This window comes from Erythranthe guttata, chromosome 8 (genome assembly GCF_056151865.1).
Source record: "Erythranthe guttata isolate IM_541 chromosome 8, IM_541, whole genome shotgun sequence".
Lineage (NCBI taxonomy): Eukaryota > Viridiplantae > Streptophyta > Magnoliopsida > Lamiales > Phrymaceae > Erythranthe > Erythranthe guttata.
Genome location: NC_142540.1, coordinates 16,117,301 through 16,136,338, shown reverse-complemented (window position 1 = coordinate 16,136,338; position 19,038 = coordinate 16,117,301). Strand labels below are relative to the sequence as shown.

At 34.0% G+C, this 19,038-nt stretch overlaps 4 protein-coding genes across 4 annotated transcripts; 3 read left to right on the top strand and 1 right to left on the bottom strand.

Moving 5' to 3' along the window:
* Window positions 1–6,444: 6,444 nt before the first annotated feature.
* On the top strand, window positions 6,445–8,330 carry LOC105951299 (cytochrome b561 and DOMON domain-containing protein At5g47530). Its single transcript, XM_012974709.2, has 3 exons — window positions 6,445–7,346; window positions 7,432–7,686; window positions 7,787–8,330. Exons 1-3 carry the CDS (start codon window positions 6,717–6,719, stop codon window positions 8,129–8,131), a joined length of 1,230 nt encoding a protein of 409 aa, XP_012830163.2. The 5' UTR covers window positions 6,445–6,716; the 3' UTR covers window positions 8,132–8,330.
* Window positions 8,331–8,526: 196 nt separating this feature from the next.
* LOC105951525 (Phototropic-responsive NPH3 family protein) lies at window positions 8,527–11,004 on the bottom strand. Its single transcript, XM_012974979.2, has 4 exons — window positions 10,870–11,004; window positions 10,713–10,782; window positions 9,474–10,610; window positions 8,527–9,383 (listed from the first exon to the last, which is right to left on the bottom strand). Exons 1-4 carry the CDS (start codon window positions 10,935–10,937, stop codon window positions 8,670–8,672), a joined length of 1,989 nt encoding a protein of 662 aa, XP_012830433.2. The 5' UTR covers window positions 10,938–11,004; the 3' UTR covers window positions 8,527–8,669.
* A 3,052-nt stretch (window positions 11,005–14,056) lies between these two features.
* Window positions 14,057–16,001, top strand: LOC105951298 (nicotinamidase 2). The gene is made up of 2 exons (XM_012974708.2): window positions 14,057–14,591; window positions 15,570–16,001. The coding sequence occupies exons 1-2, from the start codon at window positions 14,258–14,260 to the stop codon at window positions 15,824–15,826; spliced, it is 591 nt and encodes a 196-aa protein (XP_012830162.2). The 5' UTR covers window positions 14,057–14,257; the 3' UTR covers window positions 15,827–16,001.
* Window positions 16,002–16,793: 792 nt separating this feature from the next.
* Window positions 16,794–18,431, top strand: LOC105951582 (exopolygalacturonase). Its single transcript, XM_088821138.1, has 3 exons — window positions 16,794–17,090; window positions 17,196–17,498; window positions 17,593–18,431. The coding sequence occupies exons 1-3, from the start codon at window positions 16,926–16,928 to the stop codon at window positions 18,340–18,342; spliced, it is 1,218 nt and encodes a 405-aa protein (XP_088677264.1). The 5' UTR covers window positions 16,794–16,925; the 3' UTR covers window positions 18,343–18,431.
* The last annotated feature ends 607 nt before the right edge of the window (window positions 18,432–19,038 follow it).

Here is a 19,038-nt window from a genome sequence, read left to right as displayed (position 1 = left end):
AACTCTATTTTTTTAAGAGTTCAAAAGTCTCCACTTTGCTCTTAAGACAATGGATCGAGCTTTCAAACAAAAATTCAACAACTAGTCCTTACTTCCCCTTCTAGTCTCTTCTTCTTCTTTTTCTTTCTCTTTCTTATTATTTTCTTTTATATCTCTCTCTCTCTCTTTTTTTTTTTTTTTTTTTTTTTTTTTTTTTTTTTTTTTTTTTTTGGTAGAGGAAGAAGAAGGACCTTATAAAAATTTCCAACCGAACTCCAAAGGGTAATTTTTCAAGAATCTCCATTTATTCTACCTTATACACATTGGCTAAAAGAAAGAACACCGTTTCTCCAAGGCTCAATCAAGGTTCGAATGATAAAAATTTAAAGGTAGGCTTGAAAGGCTCAAACGGTTCAAAGATGGCCCAAATCACTTCCCAAATTGCTCAACAATTTAATATTTCACTTTGTAAATTCATAAGACAAGTTCTAAAACCGAATAGCATATGATATAACATAAATTAACTCAAATTTTAAAACACAAAACTTTCAACCAAAGCAACGCATAATTCGAGATTCCTAACAATGACTCCTTCTTACGAAACTTTGAATCAAAAGCTCACCAAAATTCTATCAAAATCAAGATAAAACAAGCAATTTCATCATTAAACATCGACCATCTTTCATCATCATGATTCATCGAAGCATTTATCTCAAGCAATTTTTTTTTTATTTTTTTTTTTCGAAAGAAATAACTAAAATAAAATAACTCAAATAAAAAAACTTAAGGCATGCAAACTAAAAAATTAAAGCAAAAAAAACATGTTTTTTTTTTACCCCCAAACTTAAAATTTTCGTTACCCTCAACGAAATTAGCACAAAGTTTAAGGATAGAAAACACCTGATTTAGTCGGAATCGTTATCTTCGGGGTGTGAGAATTTGTGGGAAAGAAATTTGATTTTCCTCTTGCGAAGATGCCCTCTCTGTCTCTCAGGTGACCGTCCCGATCGCAATTCCGACCTTAAAAATAAGAAATCAAATAAATTAATTAGAATGCATGCCTAAGAAAATAAAAATAAAACATAAAATTAAAGAAAAATATGAAAAACAGTAAAGCTCGGGTTGCCTCCCGAGAAGCGCTAAATTTTAAGTCTTCAGCCAGACTTTGGTTCTTGAAATTGTTATGTCCAATCCAAAGCCTTGTAGATTGCGCATCCATCCATGAGCTCTATCACTTCAATTCCAATCAAGGCATGGATATCACTGCAATATGTTACCGTCCACCTTAGCTTGTAGTCGTTTTTTGTTGTAATCAATCGGTACGAAGCCAAGATGGGATCTTCATCACCCGCTCCCTCAAATCGGTACACAAAAACCTCACATCCGCGTATAACCTCCACTTCAAACACCTTCGTCTTCTCGTCAACCTCTATTGATGTCTTCAAAACTACATTTAGATCAACGACAGGGTCCACAACTAGAATATCTTCAATCATTACATCCATCTCCTTCTTCTCTTGTTCTGAGGCATCTTCGTGGTTTAGCTCGATTGCCTTCTCAGATTCATCATGCTCAAGTGTCTTCGTAATTTCTATTTCTCTCACATCGACACTATTTTCCGGACATAGAAGATTTTTCTCACCGCAGGCTTCACCCGAATTTTCTTTAATATAACCATTGCCGATTTCGTCTGGAATATTTTCAAGAGATTCAGATTTTAATTTGAGTGTCATATCTTCCAGTTGTATCTCCATGTTTTGAAATGATGTTTGAGTGGACTTCATGAATTCGGCAATGAGGGATACCAAATCAACTTGTTCATCAGTGGTCTGCCGCTGCTGCATTGGATAATAATTTTGAAAAGCATCAAATTGTGGCTCTCTATGTTGAAACTCGTTCAAATCTTGGTCTTGAAAGCTTTGCTCGTATTTGTTGATGGTGTAAGTGTTCCAATAACCTCCGTTGGTAATTTCGTCGAAATTCGTCGTTGTTGGTGATCCCCAACATTGATCGGAATAATGATTTCCACCACATGCTGAACAAAACGGAGGCATATCATAGGTGTTTTGGAGGTAGTCGTCAGATGGAAGCCATTCATATCCCGTTTGAGGTGCCCGAACATTGTAACCAGACATGAAACAAAAACAAAAAATAAAAATTAAAAATAAAAATAAAAATAAAATTAAATGGCTGAAGTAAGAAAAATTGCTCAAATTTGATATTAGAATAAATAGATAATTTAGCCGTATTCCCCGGCAACGGCGCCAAAAACTTGTTGGGTGCTAAATACCCACACGCAAGTGCACGTATCGCAAACAAGTAGTAAAGTAGACTCGTGAGAGTCGGATGTCGATCCCACAGGGAATACGCAAATTATTTAATCCTAAGTACCAAATCCTAACAATTATGATTTTTATCCAGCCTACGCAGGGTTGTCAAATTAATTAACGAAATAAATTAAACTAATTAAGAAAGCAAATAAACACGAGAAGATATCAATAAAAACGGACCTAGGATTTTATGTTCCCCCTATGCAAGAATTGCTCACCCAAAACCCCTCAATTATGAAATATATGATTCATGATTATTAACCCGAGACACTAATTTACTCATAACCCGCTGTCGCGTGTATTATGAGTCTATTATTCATAAACGATTCACTATATGTCTATGCAAACCAATTATAAATAAAGCATTAACTAACAAGTCTCGTAAATGGCTACCTAAGGTGATATCTGTATGTCTACGACACCACATGCAATTGACACACTCATCCGGTGAAAACTACTCGAAGGCTCTTCTACTTACCGTCTAATTATCAAAATAGCTCTGTCGAGTCAATCCCAATAATCACAGATAAAGCACATAAATTGATCAAGTTTATGCACTAACAATCATAACAAGTAGAAGAAATAATCATAAAATCATAATTGCATAATCTCAAGAAAAAGGGTTCACAATCCCTACATAGGGTTCCAACAAAATCCTAGATTAAAAACTTAGCTACTCTTTATTCTTATGATAAACAAAATATAATAAATAAAAGAGATAAGAAAAACTATGCTTGAGTCTTCGTTGATCTTCGTTCTTCGCGTTTTGTGGTGTAAAATTTCGTCCTTATGGTGTAGGGACTTGTTGCTTTTATAGGCTTTTCTTGATAAGGAAGTAGTAGAAACCTAATAGGAATCAATTTCCGCCACTTTCCCCCATCAGGACTTGTTCTTCGATTTTCTCCATGTTGGAGTCCGAATTTTGGAATATTGTGTAAATAAGAATTGTAGCCCTTGAAATTAGCTTTCCAATGCCGCCAAAATCACCTAATTCGGAGTTTGTATGAGAGAGATATCCTCGAAATCGTGGACACTGTCAAAGCTGTGGCGAGATTCCTTCTTCCAATTTGATTTGTTTCCTTATTTGCAACTTTTTCCTTTCTTTTTGATCTTTTTTCCTTCATGGACACCTAATTCTCGTTTTTCACATATAAAACACAAAATCAATCAATTAAAGCACAAATATAATTAAATCTAAACAAAAAATCCACGTAAAGTTAACGTATTGAGTGTAATATCTACACTCAACAGTACTCAATGATTACTAAGATAATGATTATATGGTGCACGGAGTTTTATTGCACTAATATTTTTTCCCTTTAGACCCGATTTTGTTGACAAGATAATCCATAATTAACTAAATAGTTGGACTTAATTTAATGTTTGGTATCTTAATAAATTATTGAGTCGATCCGCGAAAATTATATAATCATGACTTATCTTGACATATTTTGCCTTCTAATGAATTTTTTTTTTTTTTTTTTTTTTTGTTTTTTTGTTTTTTGAGAAACTAGTGAGTTTTTTTTGTTGGACGTCGTGAGCTCCAATAAAATAATTGAGTTGCATTAGATTATTTAATCTTATCTTATCCAAACAATGTCTTGTACTATTATTCTCTTTTTCTCCACATAATATTATCATGGATTTACACCTCCGTTACACCAGTGAAGGAAATCATCAAGTCAATTATCAAAAGCTTGCATGTCTTTCTCACTTTTTAGCTTTTATAACTTTTTCTCATTCTTTAATAATATATTACAATTTTATTGAAGTATCTTAATGAGTTACAATTTTAAAAACATTTAAAATTTATTTTGGAGTTTTTACATTTGAAATTTATTGGATTCTTTAAAAAAAATTAATATAGGTTCTTGTTCTAGTGTCTATGAATCGACCCAACTCGATCGATTGAATATAAATGCCATTCATGTACTTCTATAAAGTTGTCAGAAAAAAATAACCACATCCAATGTTGATAGTTCATCTCTCGTATAGCATACTTTTTTTTAGGTGTCCTTTTCATATTTACTTTAATGTCAAAAGAAATGAGCTTCATTTATTTACTTACTTTTATGTTTTTTATATTTTTATTATTTTTATCGAAAGTTCAACCTCCCACCTTAGTACCCCACGGTCTGCTTCTGAAATTAGCTCTAGAATTGCAGCGTTTGAGATGGTGAAATACTTTTAACTAACAAAATTATTAGAATAGTAGTTGTAAAAATACATCGCTAGGGAATTTAAGCAAAACTAAATAATATCATGTCCTTGCCTCAATTATGAGGGTACTTTCATAAAATTATTGTTAGCACCATGCGTCATGCAATTAGTTTTCTAATTCGAGCCCGCGTGAGTGTAGCTCAACTAACTTCGGAGATGATAAGTTAGTGCAAGTTTTCTAATTCGGTCAGCGCGTTCAACTTACTCCAGATTTGATGACCGCTAAACACATTATATATTACAATAATACTGCTTAGTGCTAATAAAATAGATCGAAGTGATTATAACGTCAATTATATTTTATTTACTTTTCTGAAAGATTTGTATGTACATATTTTAATGTGACTGCCAGTTAGAAATATGCATGTATCGTGCATTGCATCGCACATATAAATTTATTAAGGCTACGGCTATTTGCATTTATAATTTCAATAAGTGTAAGATTAAATTAAGTTTTTTAATGTATAAATATTATTATATTTTTACATGTTAATACCTTTGGTAGTAGGAGGTTTTTTGGTGATGAGTCATTGGCAGTTTGGTCTAAAATTCGTAGCATTTCATAGTTATGGCTTCTCTCGATCTATCACTCGATTTCTTAATGTTTGTTAATTTTTGAGTGTTTTGATGTTTTTTCAATTTTTGTTGATTTGCACTAAAATAAATTTTTTGTTTTGATTTTGCAATTGCAACTTAATGAAAGTCATTGATCCTCTCCTTAAAGGTGTCAAAAAATTTGGTTCAAGTTACATTGTTCAACAGAATGTATACATTATTGTACATTACTACACATTACTTAGTTACATATGCATATATTTGTGTATTTTCAATTTGTTTTTTATTGGTTATGAGGTGATTTATAATATAAATATTGAATTTGTAAATTTTTGTTGTTAGAGTTTATAAATTTCTTTTGTATAAGTCAGTATTCGTGTGTGTATATATTGATCGACTAAAAATATGGGTAAAAAAAATAATAATAATATTAACTACGAATGACTATAATTTACTATAGTTACATGTACTTATTCTCAGTACATAAACATATTATTTAAAAAAAATAGTAAAAAATATATAAATAAAAAATAATAAAATAAACAAATAGGTTTTTAAAAAAAAATATATACATAGAAATAAATCATCGAAAATGCTAAATGCAAAACCAGAAATACTGAATGCAGTTTCGTCGAAAATTTCATATAAGAGCAGTGCAGTACTTTCGCCTCTTTAGAAGATTATGTCAAATGATGATTTTGGTTTGGATTTATCCCTAGTTTATTAGACATGTGGTGTATATAAAATAAGCCCTATAATAAATTTGGAAATTTAACATTTCAAATAAGGACGACTTTGTCAAATAATTTACCAATAGGAATGAGTAGCCATACGGCCCATAAATCATAATGAATACCAACATTATTAATTTATAGTAGTTGGAACAAGTAAGTCTGATTTTATAAGATAAATAAATCTGGAAGTAGCAAAAAAGGGCAAAAAAATTCTGCTGCCCTTATTAAAAAAAAAAAAGAGAAGGTTTATTACATGTTAATATGTTATTGATACTAACAAAAGAAAAACATTATAACGCAATTTATTTAGCAATTTGATGTAACATATATAAGTACTAAATTAAAGACGAGAAATCTAACTAAAAATAAAATAGGAATATAATATTCATAAATTTCAATGAATTTCCTTTTTGACCAAGACTGCAGTTTTGCTTACTCGTTCAATGGAAACAAGATGTAGAGACCAAGTGTAAAATCAAGAAAATAGATGGGACCAATGAGCAAAAACCAAGAAAATATATTTAATTAATTGGCTATATAATAATTAATAATACAATATAACATAGGGAAAAGTCTTTGGGTATGAATTTCGTAGCTGCTTCCAAATAATGTGAAGCCAATTCCTTATTTCCAAGTAGGACTTTCTTCCATAGACTAATTCCACACATACACAAAGAAGGAAGAAGATGCTGTTGTTGTAGTCAAATCATTAATAATAATATCTCAAATCAAAATATTGTTCACCTACAAACAAACATCACATACTTTTCTTCTTCTTTCCCTTCACTTAATACCATTTATCTATAAAACCTCACACAAACCAAACTTTTGGATTCAAATCATTTTGATCAAACACAACTACACACATAATTACTTAATTCACAACTACAAGAAGAAGATGGACAAGTTTTTCAAGATTGTCATGTGTGCATTTTTCTTGATCATATCTCTCTTCACTTCATCTTCTTATGCTCAGAGGAGCTGCTCGAACTACACATTCACCAACAACAACATCTACACTACATGCAACGATCTTCCGGTACTAAACTCGTTTCTTCACTGGAACTACCATCAAACCAATCGCACGATCGATATCGCATACCGGCACACATCGATCACGCCTTCCAATTGGGTTGTTTGGTCTCTAAACCCAAACGCAAGAGCGATGGTCGGTGCACAATGTTTAGTTGCCTTACACAACTCAAGTGGCCTCGTCCATGCTTACACCTCTCCAATCTCCAACTACGAAACTACCCTTCAAGAAGGCCCTTTGAGCTTCAGGGTTCCGAGGATCGCCGCTGAATTCTCGGGAGGCCAGATGACTATATACGCCACCATCGAACTTCCGACCGGCAGCAGCACCAGCTTTACTCAAGTTTGGCAACACGGTGATCTCTCCGGCAACACCCCTGCCATTCACCCTAGAGATTCAGGGCATTTGGCATCTTTTGGGACAATTGATTTCGCTTCTGGACTCACCGTAGACACCGGAGCAGCCACCGGAGGATCAAGAAACCGCAAAAGAAATGTATGTTTTGTTTTTTCATAATAAATATGTTTTGATCATTAATATTTTGGGTAAAATTAATTAAATTCTTCTAATTCTCATTTAGGTCCATGGAGTGCTGAATGTAGTGAGTTGGGGTATTTTGATGCCTATTGGTGCAATGCTGGCGAGGTATTTGAAGGTGTTCAAATCCGCAAATCCAGCGTGGTTTTACTTGCACGTGGCATGCCAAGTATCGGCCTACATAGTTGGAGTCGCCGGTTGGGGCACTGGCCTCAAACTCGGCAGTGATTCTCCCGGAATCGAACAAACCACCCACAGGAACATCGGCATCACCATGTTCTCGTTAGCAACACTTCAGGTATATAATCACCCTCCATGGTCCATTCATAACAAACAAGATACAAATATGTATAGAGGTTTCAATTCTTACATCGTTCATTCTTATTTTTGTCGTCCAGGTGTTTGCGTTGCTTTTGAGGCCAAAGCCGGATCATAAATACAGAATGTATTGGAACATGTACCATTACGCTATAGGATACAGCGTGATCATATTGAGCATAATCAACATCTTTGAGGGATTGGACATACTGGACCCTGAGAAGAAATGGAAAAACGCATACATTGGTGTTCTCATATTCCTCGGAGCCACTGCTCTTGTCTTAGAAGCATTCACATGGTTTGTCGTCCTCAAGAGAAAAGGCAATTCGGCCTCCGATAAATATCCACACTCGGTCGCCAATGGAACCAACGGAGGGGTTGCCAATGGAATCAATGGAGGAGGGTCTAATGGTTATGATGTTTAGATAATTTACTACAAATATTTCATTTTGATTATTTATTATTTCTCTTGTGTTGTTAGTTAGTACTGCTATTGTTTTGTAATAGCAAGAGAGAGTAGATAGATTGCTATATGTATGTATGTATGTATAAATATTCACATGGGGTGGGTATTGTGATGTATACTTGAGATATATTCAATTCCAGTTTGATTATTATTTTTTAGTACGGTTACGTTTTACTTTTCTAGAGAATTTTATTATCTATGCCTAAGTCCACCACTGGTACACCAACTTTATGGCTGCTTTAGAGAAATATCTTACGCTTCTAGAAGTAGTAGTGATGTGAACTTTCTAAACCAACGAACCCCTATTCAAATAAGTGAATGCATATATACGAATTAGTCAAGAAATTCATTCTATTTAACGTATACTTGGATTAATTACATTTTTGGCTGCTGCTCTTCATGTGATGATATTATGCAATTGTTACATATGAGTTCGTTAATCGTATTCCTGATCACATATATTTGATACAAGCGAATAAGTTATCTATCGAGGAGCATTAATCTCTCTTTGATGATCTCCCTCTACCTAATAAACTTATCCTCTGTAGTACCTTTAGTAATCTATTCACATATTTCCTCTGTGAAGCAAAATTCACAGTCGCTATGCAACCAGTACTAACTTGTCCCCCACCATTTTTCTTCTTGCTCAGTCTTCTTTCCTCCACGCCATGTGCTCTAATGTTTTCCGAAACTGGCTCGATTTTCTTCCAACTACTCTTTTCATTCTTGTTTGACTTTTTTTGTGTTTGAAGTCTTCTCTTCAACGACAAGACTTCCTTCTCAAGAGTCTGAATTCTGAAACTCGCAGACTCATAATCTTTCATCGAGATATCGGAACTCGTCATCAACTGATCATGAGGCCTAATTAGCATAGATGAATCTTTGTTAATGAAGAAGCTAAGTGGCTTGCTCCCTCCTTCACTTCCATTCATATACGGACTATCACCTATATTTTGGCATTGGGAATTTGCATATATTGAGCTGGAGAGGCTTCCAGAACATTCTCCACCATTTGTATACCTAAACGAGTCTGAGCATTCTTTGAAATCCTTTTGAGTGTTCAATTGCTGCACAAAAAGGGCCTGGACTATCAGCCTCAACGGCATCATCTCGTTTTGAACGGCTTCAATGCAAACTTGTTGCGATAGTTTCTGGCAGTTTAGATGCTTGCACACCAACCCTTTCTCTTCCTGGGATAAATTCGGGTGTGACTGCAAAATGGAAAAAAATAAATAAAGACTAAAGTATGGGTTTTAAGGTACATGAAAATTGGAAAAGAAAAAAAAATGACAAGAGTCTACCTGGAAGAAAGTGTTTAATGCTCTGTAGAGATGATCATGTGTTTCCCTAACGGAAATCGGAACTGTTTCGATGAGATTGATGAATCTCTTGCAACACAAGTTTGAATTTATTGCAATCTGATTTAGATATTCGTCCCATAGTTGTGCAACAACAGAGTTGTTTCCTATAGTCGGAGTAGAATCTGAATCCAAGTTATTATTATTATTATTACAGGACAAATACGCCGAAAATATAGTTTGCATTATGGACAACTTAGTGCCATCCTCGTCATTTGGTAGGAGAAAATCTTGTACCCGAGCCAAATGCAACACAGAGACAATCTGATTCTGCAGCTTTCCCACACACTCATTTTTCAGACAAAGGTCAACAGAAGCAGAGAGCAAAGAGAAGTAAAAACCGATCGGGATCACTTTACTTGTGACAGGCAGCAAATCAATAACCCCTTGCAGCTTAGCACTCGTGAGATTTCTCAATGAATCGTCGAAAATACCCTCGTGGCTTCGGTTGTTTCTGGAAATCAGGAATTTGTGTGCATAGAAAAGTATTATGGGGCTCACATATCTCTCCTTCATACCTTGTCGTCTCAAAGATCCAATCACCCTCTTAAAGAATGAAAACGGAAGAGCAATAAGGTCTTTTATCCACAAATCTCGGCTAATAATTTCTTTGATCACCGTTTGATCGGACCAATTAGGCCAACAAGACAAAGACTCCAACGTAATAACAGGGTGATCCCTTCTCCTTTCGGGATCGAGAATCTCCATGCAAGCCATGAAAGCAAGTGTCTCGATGCATCGGCTCACGATGAGAACATCTTCGGACCAAGGGAGCAGTGTTTGGCAGCTTTGGAGCACAATTAAGGTGTCGTTCCAGCTTTGGAGTACAACTTGGTTCAGATATACGTCGAAGCGGTCGCATAGGTTTCCGGGCATGTATTCTTCTGTCATGTCGAGAAACTGCGCTGCGCATCTTAGCGACGACACGTTGAATGGATCTACTAATGTCGACGAACCGTAGATGAATAGTGCTATGGTCTCGAAGGTTTCTGGCCCACCTGGGAAATCGGGAGGCAACTCCACCTCGTTCGATTCCTTTAGCTTTTCTTTCAAGTACCCGCTCTTACGAATCAATGGATACTGCAATCAAATTTTATGTAAGTAACACTATACATATATCAGATCCAATCATATTTAATATGCTATAGAGTATATAGATTGATTGATTAATTAGTTAATTACCTTGTGTAGGTTGAAGGTTCTATCGGCAATACGAACACGAATGCAGACGGGACTGCCGGTCTCTTGGCTCCTGTTGAGGTAACAACCATATTATATATGTGAATGTAATCAGAGAAATTATGAATTGAAAAAAATAATGAATTAATTGAAAGCTAACCATGAAAGAATCTTGATTTGAAGTAAGGCACCAACATTTGGAGATGATAATAATGAACTCCTCCTCATAATTACTATCTTTTTTTCATAACAGCATATTTCAGATAGATTTTGCTCAACTATAAGTATATTATGGTCATACCTTTATCTTTCATTTAATTAAAATGCATTTATGGGGATTAATGTGTGAAACTACTAATCTCAAGATTTCGTACCGAAATCAGAGGGTATTAAAATAAAATGTGCTCTTTTGCAGAAATTCATGACTTTTATTTTTATCAATTGTTACACGAGCGGAACTCGAAATCCCAGTTTTAAGGCTTACAAAACGTTCTTGGTTTTTGAAAACTTGTTACTTACATCTTAATATGTTATTTTTCTTTTCTTTTTATCACCCAATTTTCTTTACTTTTTTTTTTTGGGTCAAACAGTGTGTATTTGACAATAATAAATGTGTGACTAAACTTAATTATACAAAGAATTTTCAAGTCAAAATGTATAAATTATTGTACAGACTACAGATCCCCTCTAAACTTGTACCAAATTCCTCTCTACTGAGAAAACAAACTTATACACAATCCCATATATTTCTTTTTTTCTAAACTCCTCTTATAAATTAGAAATAGAAAGAAAAATTCCAAAATAAAATAAAAATAAAGAAAAGAAAAAATGGTGCATACACTTGAGAAGAGAATATAAAATGAAAGAATAGATGGGGCATAGATTGATGAAAAATATTAAAATAATGCATTTGGAATGTAAATTTAGAAAGAAGAGAGATGAATTGCGGAGCAAGTTATATTACTACTTAGTCTTCTAAGCCTAACGCCCAAAACGGCACGGCTTCTTCAAAATTCCCACACATCGATCTTGTTCATTTTTTTCAACTGTTATTTATGTTTACAAATATTAATATAATAATGATCATGTAAAATGTGTTTTGTATATGTATATAGGGTAAATTACAAACACCCCTGAGGTATGGTCAAATTACAAAAACACCCCTCTTGTTTGGATAATTACAACCACCCCTCAGCTCTTCAAATTTAGTGGAATCTTCGAGATTATATGAAATATTATCACTTTTGTACCCGTTTTATATCATTCAAACTCTACATTATGAAGTAAGATGATCATAATATGCGTTTTTTAGCTTGTATATATCAGTTTGTAGTGCATCGGAAACTGTATTTTTACACAAAACGAATACAAACTAGAGCACATTCCACGGAATCTAGATGATTATATTGAATTTGGCACAATAAGGGTGGAGGTGTAAGAAAAAATCATAGTTGAGGAGGGTAGATGTAATTATCCAAACAAGAGGGGGTTTTTTGTAATTTGACCATACCTCAGGGGGGTGTTTGTAATTTACCCTATGTATATATACACATACATATTTTAATTTTTTTGTGTTTGTATTTTGATTTTAATAACTGAAACCACAAATACCGGACGACTTTCAGTAAACGCAATATATTTTTAATGCTGACTTTTAATCCCTTGCACCGCTTTATCATTCTTCTAAGTTTCTAACCCCAAATTTTAAACAAAAATCATGTAATTATTTCACTCTTATACATTTAAACTTTACATGCAGTGTTGTTTAAATTTGAAATTTGAATTAGTATTTTTTACTTTTCCAATTTAATTGAGACAATCTTCAAAATTCAAAAGTTGTCTACATATATTAAAAAATAGGGGTTTCTACTCAAAGTGTAGGAGTTTTTGGGTGGATTTTGTTTGGATGAAAGCAAAATTAGTCAAAAAAATGACTTAGGAAACTGCCTAAAAATCACAGATTTCAAGAAAAAATTACCTCATTTTAAATTGTATTATCCTCTAAATTCGATAAACTCATGTCTTAATAATTAATGGTGCAAAATTATTTTATAGTACCTTGAAATTTTGTAGGAAAAGGGTTTGAAAGAATAAGATGTTCTGAAAGTTGGATTTTTATTTTTTAGCGTGTGTACTCATCAAATATCTGTTTTAATAGTCATAAAATGATTGTATAACATTTATCTCATTAGAGGGTATTTGGCTAAGGTTATAAGATATTAAAAGGAACTTATAATATGTTTTAGAGTTTATAAGCTCTTTCAAAGTGTTTGGTAAATATTTAAAAAAAGATCTTATTTTTTCTAAAAATAAGCTGTTGGAGAGCAAATAAGATCTTTTTAAAATAGTACATCTATCCCACATTTTTATATAAGATATTATAATTAGTGAAAATAGATAATAAGCTTATTATCCAAACACTCTAAAAAATAATCCGACAAAAAAGATGTAACAACTTATTATTAGCTCTTAAAATATCTTATCAGACTTAACAGTTTATCAACTGTTAAAATTAAGTTTAACCAAACACCCTCTAAATATGTTTTAAACAACACTGAAATAATTATTTTTCAATAGCATGAAATATTCAATATTGATATACCAAAGTGACGTACTTGGACTAGAAGCATAGTGAAGCCCAAAACTTACAATTATAAGTATGAGTTACAACTATTAACCAAAGTCTAAAGATTAAATTAATCGAGCATATAAATAGTTGAATTATTATTACAGGCAATTTTTAATTATCATTTGGCTGTAAAATATTTTGCTTACATTCTCTCAATATTTTCCTCTCGAATGTGGACTGATTTAAGCACTAGGGATTTTTCCTGAAACCAAGCCTCGATGCCCTAGTGTGTGCCTTTTTAATTACGGATCTAAACTGCCGGACACTTCTAGAAGGTAAAAAATCCCCATATCCAATACCTCGACAATCGGACACGCTCGAACACGGTTCGAACACCCGTATCAGACAGTGTCCGCAATTTTAAAAAAATTGGGACACAGCTCACTTATGTTTTAAGAGAAAACTCTAATAAAAAAATATGCATTATTTTCTCTATAATATACAATTTCTCTGTCTTCTTTGAAAGTCCACCCAAAAGTCCAAAACTCTAGCGGCAACGGCGACTGGAAACACGAGCAGCAAGGGCGGGCAGTTCTGTTATGCGATTTGGCAACTTATATGTTTACACAATTTATAAATGTACCCTTATATTTTTTATAATTTATAAATATACTCTTATATTTTTAATATTTACGCATATCCCCGCATGTCCGTATCCTAGTTTTTTGGAAATACCGTATCCCGTATTTGTATACGCGTATCACCCGTATCCGTGCCTGTGCTTCATAGTTCTCCCAATTGGAGAAGATTATGGAAGAATTATTTCGGTTGGTGAATATCCAATGCTATTAACATTTATCGAAATGCTGACGTCATTCTCCTAGTACATACACATTACCCAAAAGTATTTCTCTAATTTCATCATCCAGGAACTTGTACAGATTGTTAACATTCATTCAGCACGCCCTCACTTAAGCAAATGAATTCGTACAAGAAATTTGAGATCCGGAAGAGGGATCCGGACCCGAAATCCGTGGCTTTGTTGGTGATCGACATCCAGAATCACTTCCAATCCATAACCCGCCCCATTTTACCTGCCCTCAACTCCACAATCGACCTCTGCCGACGCTCTTCTGTGCCGGTATTGTTCACGCGCCACTGCCACAAGTCCCCCGCCGACAACTCCATGCTCTACGAGTGGTGGAGCGGCGAAATCATCATCGACGGCACCCCCGATTCCCAACTCATCCCCGATTTGCACCGATCAGACTCTGATTCCGTCATCCTAAAGAACACTTACAGTGCCTTCAGAGGTACGTTTATTTACCATTATTACTCACCCAATTTCAAATTTCTTTTTCTTTTTTTCATTTATAAAATGTTCCTTTTTTTGTCATCTTTACGAATTGAATCCGGAAAAATAGTAAAGAATTGATTTAATTCATCTTGTTCGGATCAAAAGAAGCTAATATCGTACGTTTATTGAATATAGATGTATATCCTTTTTTTTTTTTTTTTCCAAACAGAAAGTTATAACAAGTGATAGAAAATTATAGGAGTTGTATAGATGTTACAAGAATCACAAGTGGTTCGTTCTATAGAAAGTTTTGGTTAGACTTAGATCACGACACAAAACACGACTTGAGACGAAAAACTTATCAAAATATTCAAACACCATGAAATTGCTTTCGGAGGCTCACAATTTGACCAAATCATCATCAGCAGCAGCTGCATTTATCTCCATGTAGTAAAACCCCTTGATAATTGATATTGACGTGGTCCATTGTCTCCACTAGTATAGTTTGATATCCCCGTTGTTCCTTCTCCATCCTACTGGCCGATAAACACGAAGAAAATATATGTATTTATAAATTGTTAGATGCCGAATATTTGTATCATACTAGTATTTAGCAGTCATTGTAAGGACTATCTTCAAATTAATTAGTTTACTGTTCGTACATTGCCCCTATGAGATCTGAATTACTTGGAAACCGGAAGTTGAGAGAAATTAGAAATGTGTGACATAAACTTTTGGTTTACTATATGTAAACAATATTCTATCTCTCTCTAATTCTGGGAACGATTTATGTTTTTTTTTTTTTTTTTTTGTAGTAATTTTCTCACATTATTTCTCTTGGATATAGTTCTCAATTCATCAATTGAACCATGTATGATGTTCTCTTGTCTCCGATCTTTATGGTTAATAAGTCGGCTTTTACTAGCTTCTTGAAAAACAACACCAATTTGTTTGTTATATATATTGTTGTATAATCTCTCTCAAAAAAATGCAGAGACGGGTTTAGAAGAGAGGCTGAAAGAGATGGGAGTGGAGGAGGTTATAGTGAGTGGGGTAATGACCAACTTGTGTTGTGAGACGACAGCTAGAGATGCATTCGTTAGAGGATTCAGAGTTTTCTTCTCAACGGATGCAACGGCAACCTCATCATCCGAATTACACGAGGCCACTCTTAAGAACATGGCTTACGGTTTTGCGTATTTGGTTGATTGCAATACCCTCCAACACTCGTTTTCCAACTCTAATAATTAGATCGTGTTTATTTAGTATATACCACTTGTTTCATCAAAGAATAAATTTTGGACAAGCTTCTGCTATAATATATATATGAATGATAATTATGTTTTCTAATTTACTAGATTAATCATCGAGTATGTAAATTGTAGAGTTAATTAACATTTTGAAGTACAGTAAAGTATGTTCCTTACTTCCTTCTTTGTCAAATACATTCTATGCATGCACCAATTCATTTACTGTGTTTCTAAATTTAATGTGAATGATGACATAGGTTGATGTATAGTGATGTTTAAATAATTATTTATGTATTTTTATAAGACGTAATTTAAAATGACATAAAAAGATTTAAAACATATATATATATATATATATATATATATATATATATATATATATATATATATATATATATATATATATATATATATATAAAAAAAAAAAAAAAGGTTGAACCCGTGGAACCGGTATTTTTTGGGTTTGATACCCATTATTATGGTTTTAAAAACATTAGCGCGTGTGGATGGATATATATGTATATATTTGGAAAAATAAATAATATATGGAATCTCCCATAAATAATTAATCTTTGCATTTAAATGAAGAGCATAACATATGCATATTCAGTTACAAAATTTACAAACGGTGCATAACAAGGAAAGAAAACAGCAGATACACGAATGGTAACTCCTCAATGGAATCTAATTTTATGGCTCTAAACAAATATTTGAACACAATCATTATTCTGATAAACCCAATTTCCAACACAACATATGATTATAATTTGACTTAATTCCATATATATACTGTCGTAGCATATATCCTCAAAAGGATTGCGTTTAGTAACTCCTCCTTTGTTAAAGATTTGATTATGATTCAATTCGATCATAAATTTTGAAAAACTAAAAATGAACAAGATTTTTTGTAACTGAACTCAATCAATGTTATAGATTTTATAGACATAATTAGCTGATGATTTTGGCTCAATATAGATCAACTAAGAATACATATCTATAGACTGTATATATATATGTAGAAACTCTGTCTTCCTTTCTTGTCTCATATATTTCATTATATATAAACACAATTTATAAGTTTAAAGTAGCTAATAGTGAAAATGTACAACATGGATTCAAATAATTGTGTCATCTGTCCGTTGATGTTTCTAATTTTGATCATGTTCGTGTTTATTTGCAAGGTTGATGATGTCTGTGCACAAACCAACAATTTCATCGTCACTGATTTTGGTGCCATCCCGAATGGGAAAACAGATAGCAAAGAGGTAAAAATTCTAAATTTATCAAAGTATTCTTACTTCTTTTTGAAGTTTTAGTAATGTTACATGACGTTGTTTTACGATGACGACGTACGATGATGGATGGGCCAGGGTTTTCTGGAAGCATGGAAGAGAGCTTGTGAAATTGATGGAGGAATAGTTTCGGTCCCATTCGGAACATTCTTTATTAGCAGCGCAGACTTTAAAGGGCCATGCAACGGCCAAACACTTTTTCACCTAGACGGTACATTAATAGCTTCGGATGATAGTACGCTTGGTAATCAAGACTATTGGATCACATTTTACAAGGTGGATCTCTTAACACTTTCCGGTAACGGCGCCTTTGATGGCAACGGAGCCTCTTCTTGGTCCCACTGCGAAGGACACAAAAAGTGCCGCAATATGCCCCCCACCGTAAGTGTACTAACAACTACGTCAAGATCAACTTTATTCATCAATTGTAGTATAAATTTGTTGTCAATAATTAATTAATTATTTGTAACTATAGACGTTGAAGATAAACTACGTGAAGAATGCGAGGATACAAGGCATAAAGTTGATAAACAGCAAGATGTTCCACGTACACATCCACGAATCGGACAATGTGGTTGTGAAACAGGTAAATATATTGGCCCCGGAGGACAGCCCCAACACAGATGGAATCCACATTGGAAATTCCAACGGCGTGCAAATAACGGACTCTTATATAGCCACAGGAGACGACTGTGTGTCTATGGGAGAAGGGTCAACAAATGTCAACATAACGGGGACTTGGTGCGGGCCCGGCCATGGGATTAGCATCGGAAGCTTAGGAAAGTACAAGGAAGAAAAAGATGTCTTTGGAATTAGTGTCAGGAACTGCACGTTTAACGGGACGGACAATGGGCTGAGGATAAAAACATGGGCTCCTTCTTCATCGAGCACACGTGTCTCTGATGTTACGTTTTCAGACATTATTATTAACGAAGTAAAGAATCCAATAATCATCGATCAATACTATTGTCCGCATGGATCTTGCAACTCTAAGGGAGAGTCAACCGTTGAGATAAAAGGTGTCAAGTTCTTGGATATAAAGGGAAGCTCAACTACAAAAGCTGCAGTAAACATAAAATGCAGCAAAAGTAAGCCATGCCAAGACATAGAATTCTCGGGTCTCGACCTCACTTTAACGAATGGACAGCCGACAATTGCTTCTTGCTCCAATACTAAAGGTGAAACCTTTCATGGATCTGATCAAGTTCCCTCCCAGTGTTCCTAATTCAAGATTAATTAGTTTAGTTACTTAGGACTCGTTTGATTGGGCAGATTAGTCGTTATTAACTAAATAATTGGACTTTATTTGATGTTCGTTATTCCCAATAACTTGTTGGGTTGACCCGCAAATATTATGTTATGTTATCATAGCTTATCTTGACTTCCTATCAGATTTTCCAAGGTATACTAGGTACTAACTTGCAACTACCTATCACGAAGCATACATTCATCTAAAATTATGATGGACAGTACAAACTTATGTCAATTAAATTTATTTCTTCAAAAACATACTTTACAAACATTAATATTTTATATCTCCGAAATTTTCTGCAATACCTATTATATATCATGACATATCACTCATTTAATCATTTTAATTATGATTATGGTTATTTAGATAAAATATGTTCGTGTCACAATTGGTACATTTATAAGATATTGATGATGCTAATTACTTAGATCACCTGGGGTAGTGTAGAAAACGAACTAGGAGAGCAAAGCGGATCAGTAGCTCGACAACTTGATGATCCTGAGGTACCTGCGATCATAGAACACATGAACTAAGCCTGGTGTTGATCCGGCGGAAACCCCTCCGACGCTCAAGTCAAACGTGCTGATCATAGAAATAGTCCATAGAATACATTTGATAGTATTGCTCAGATAATAAGACATACCTTGAGAAATGAGTTCAAACCTTTAT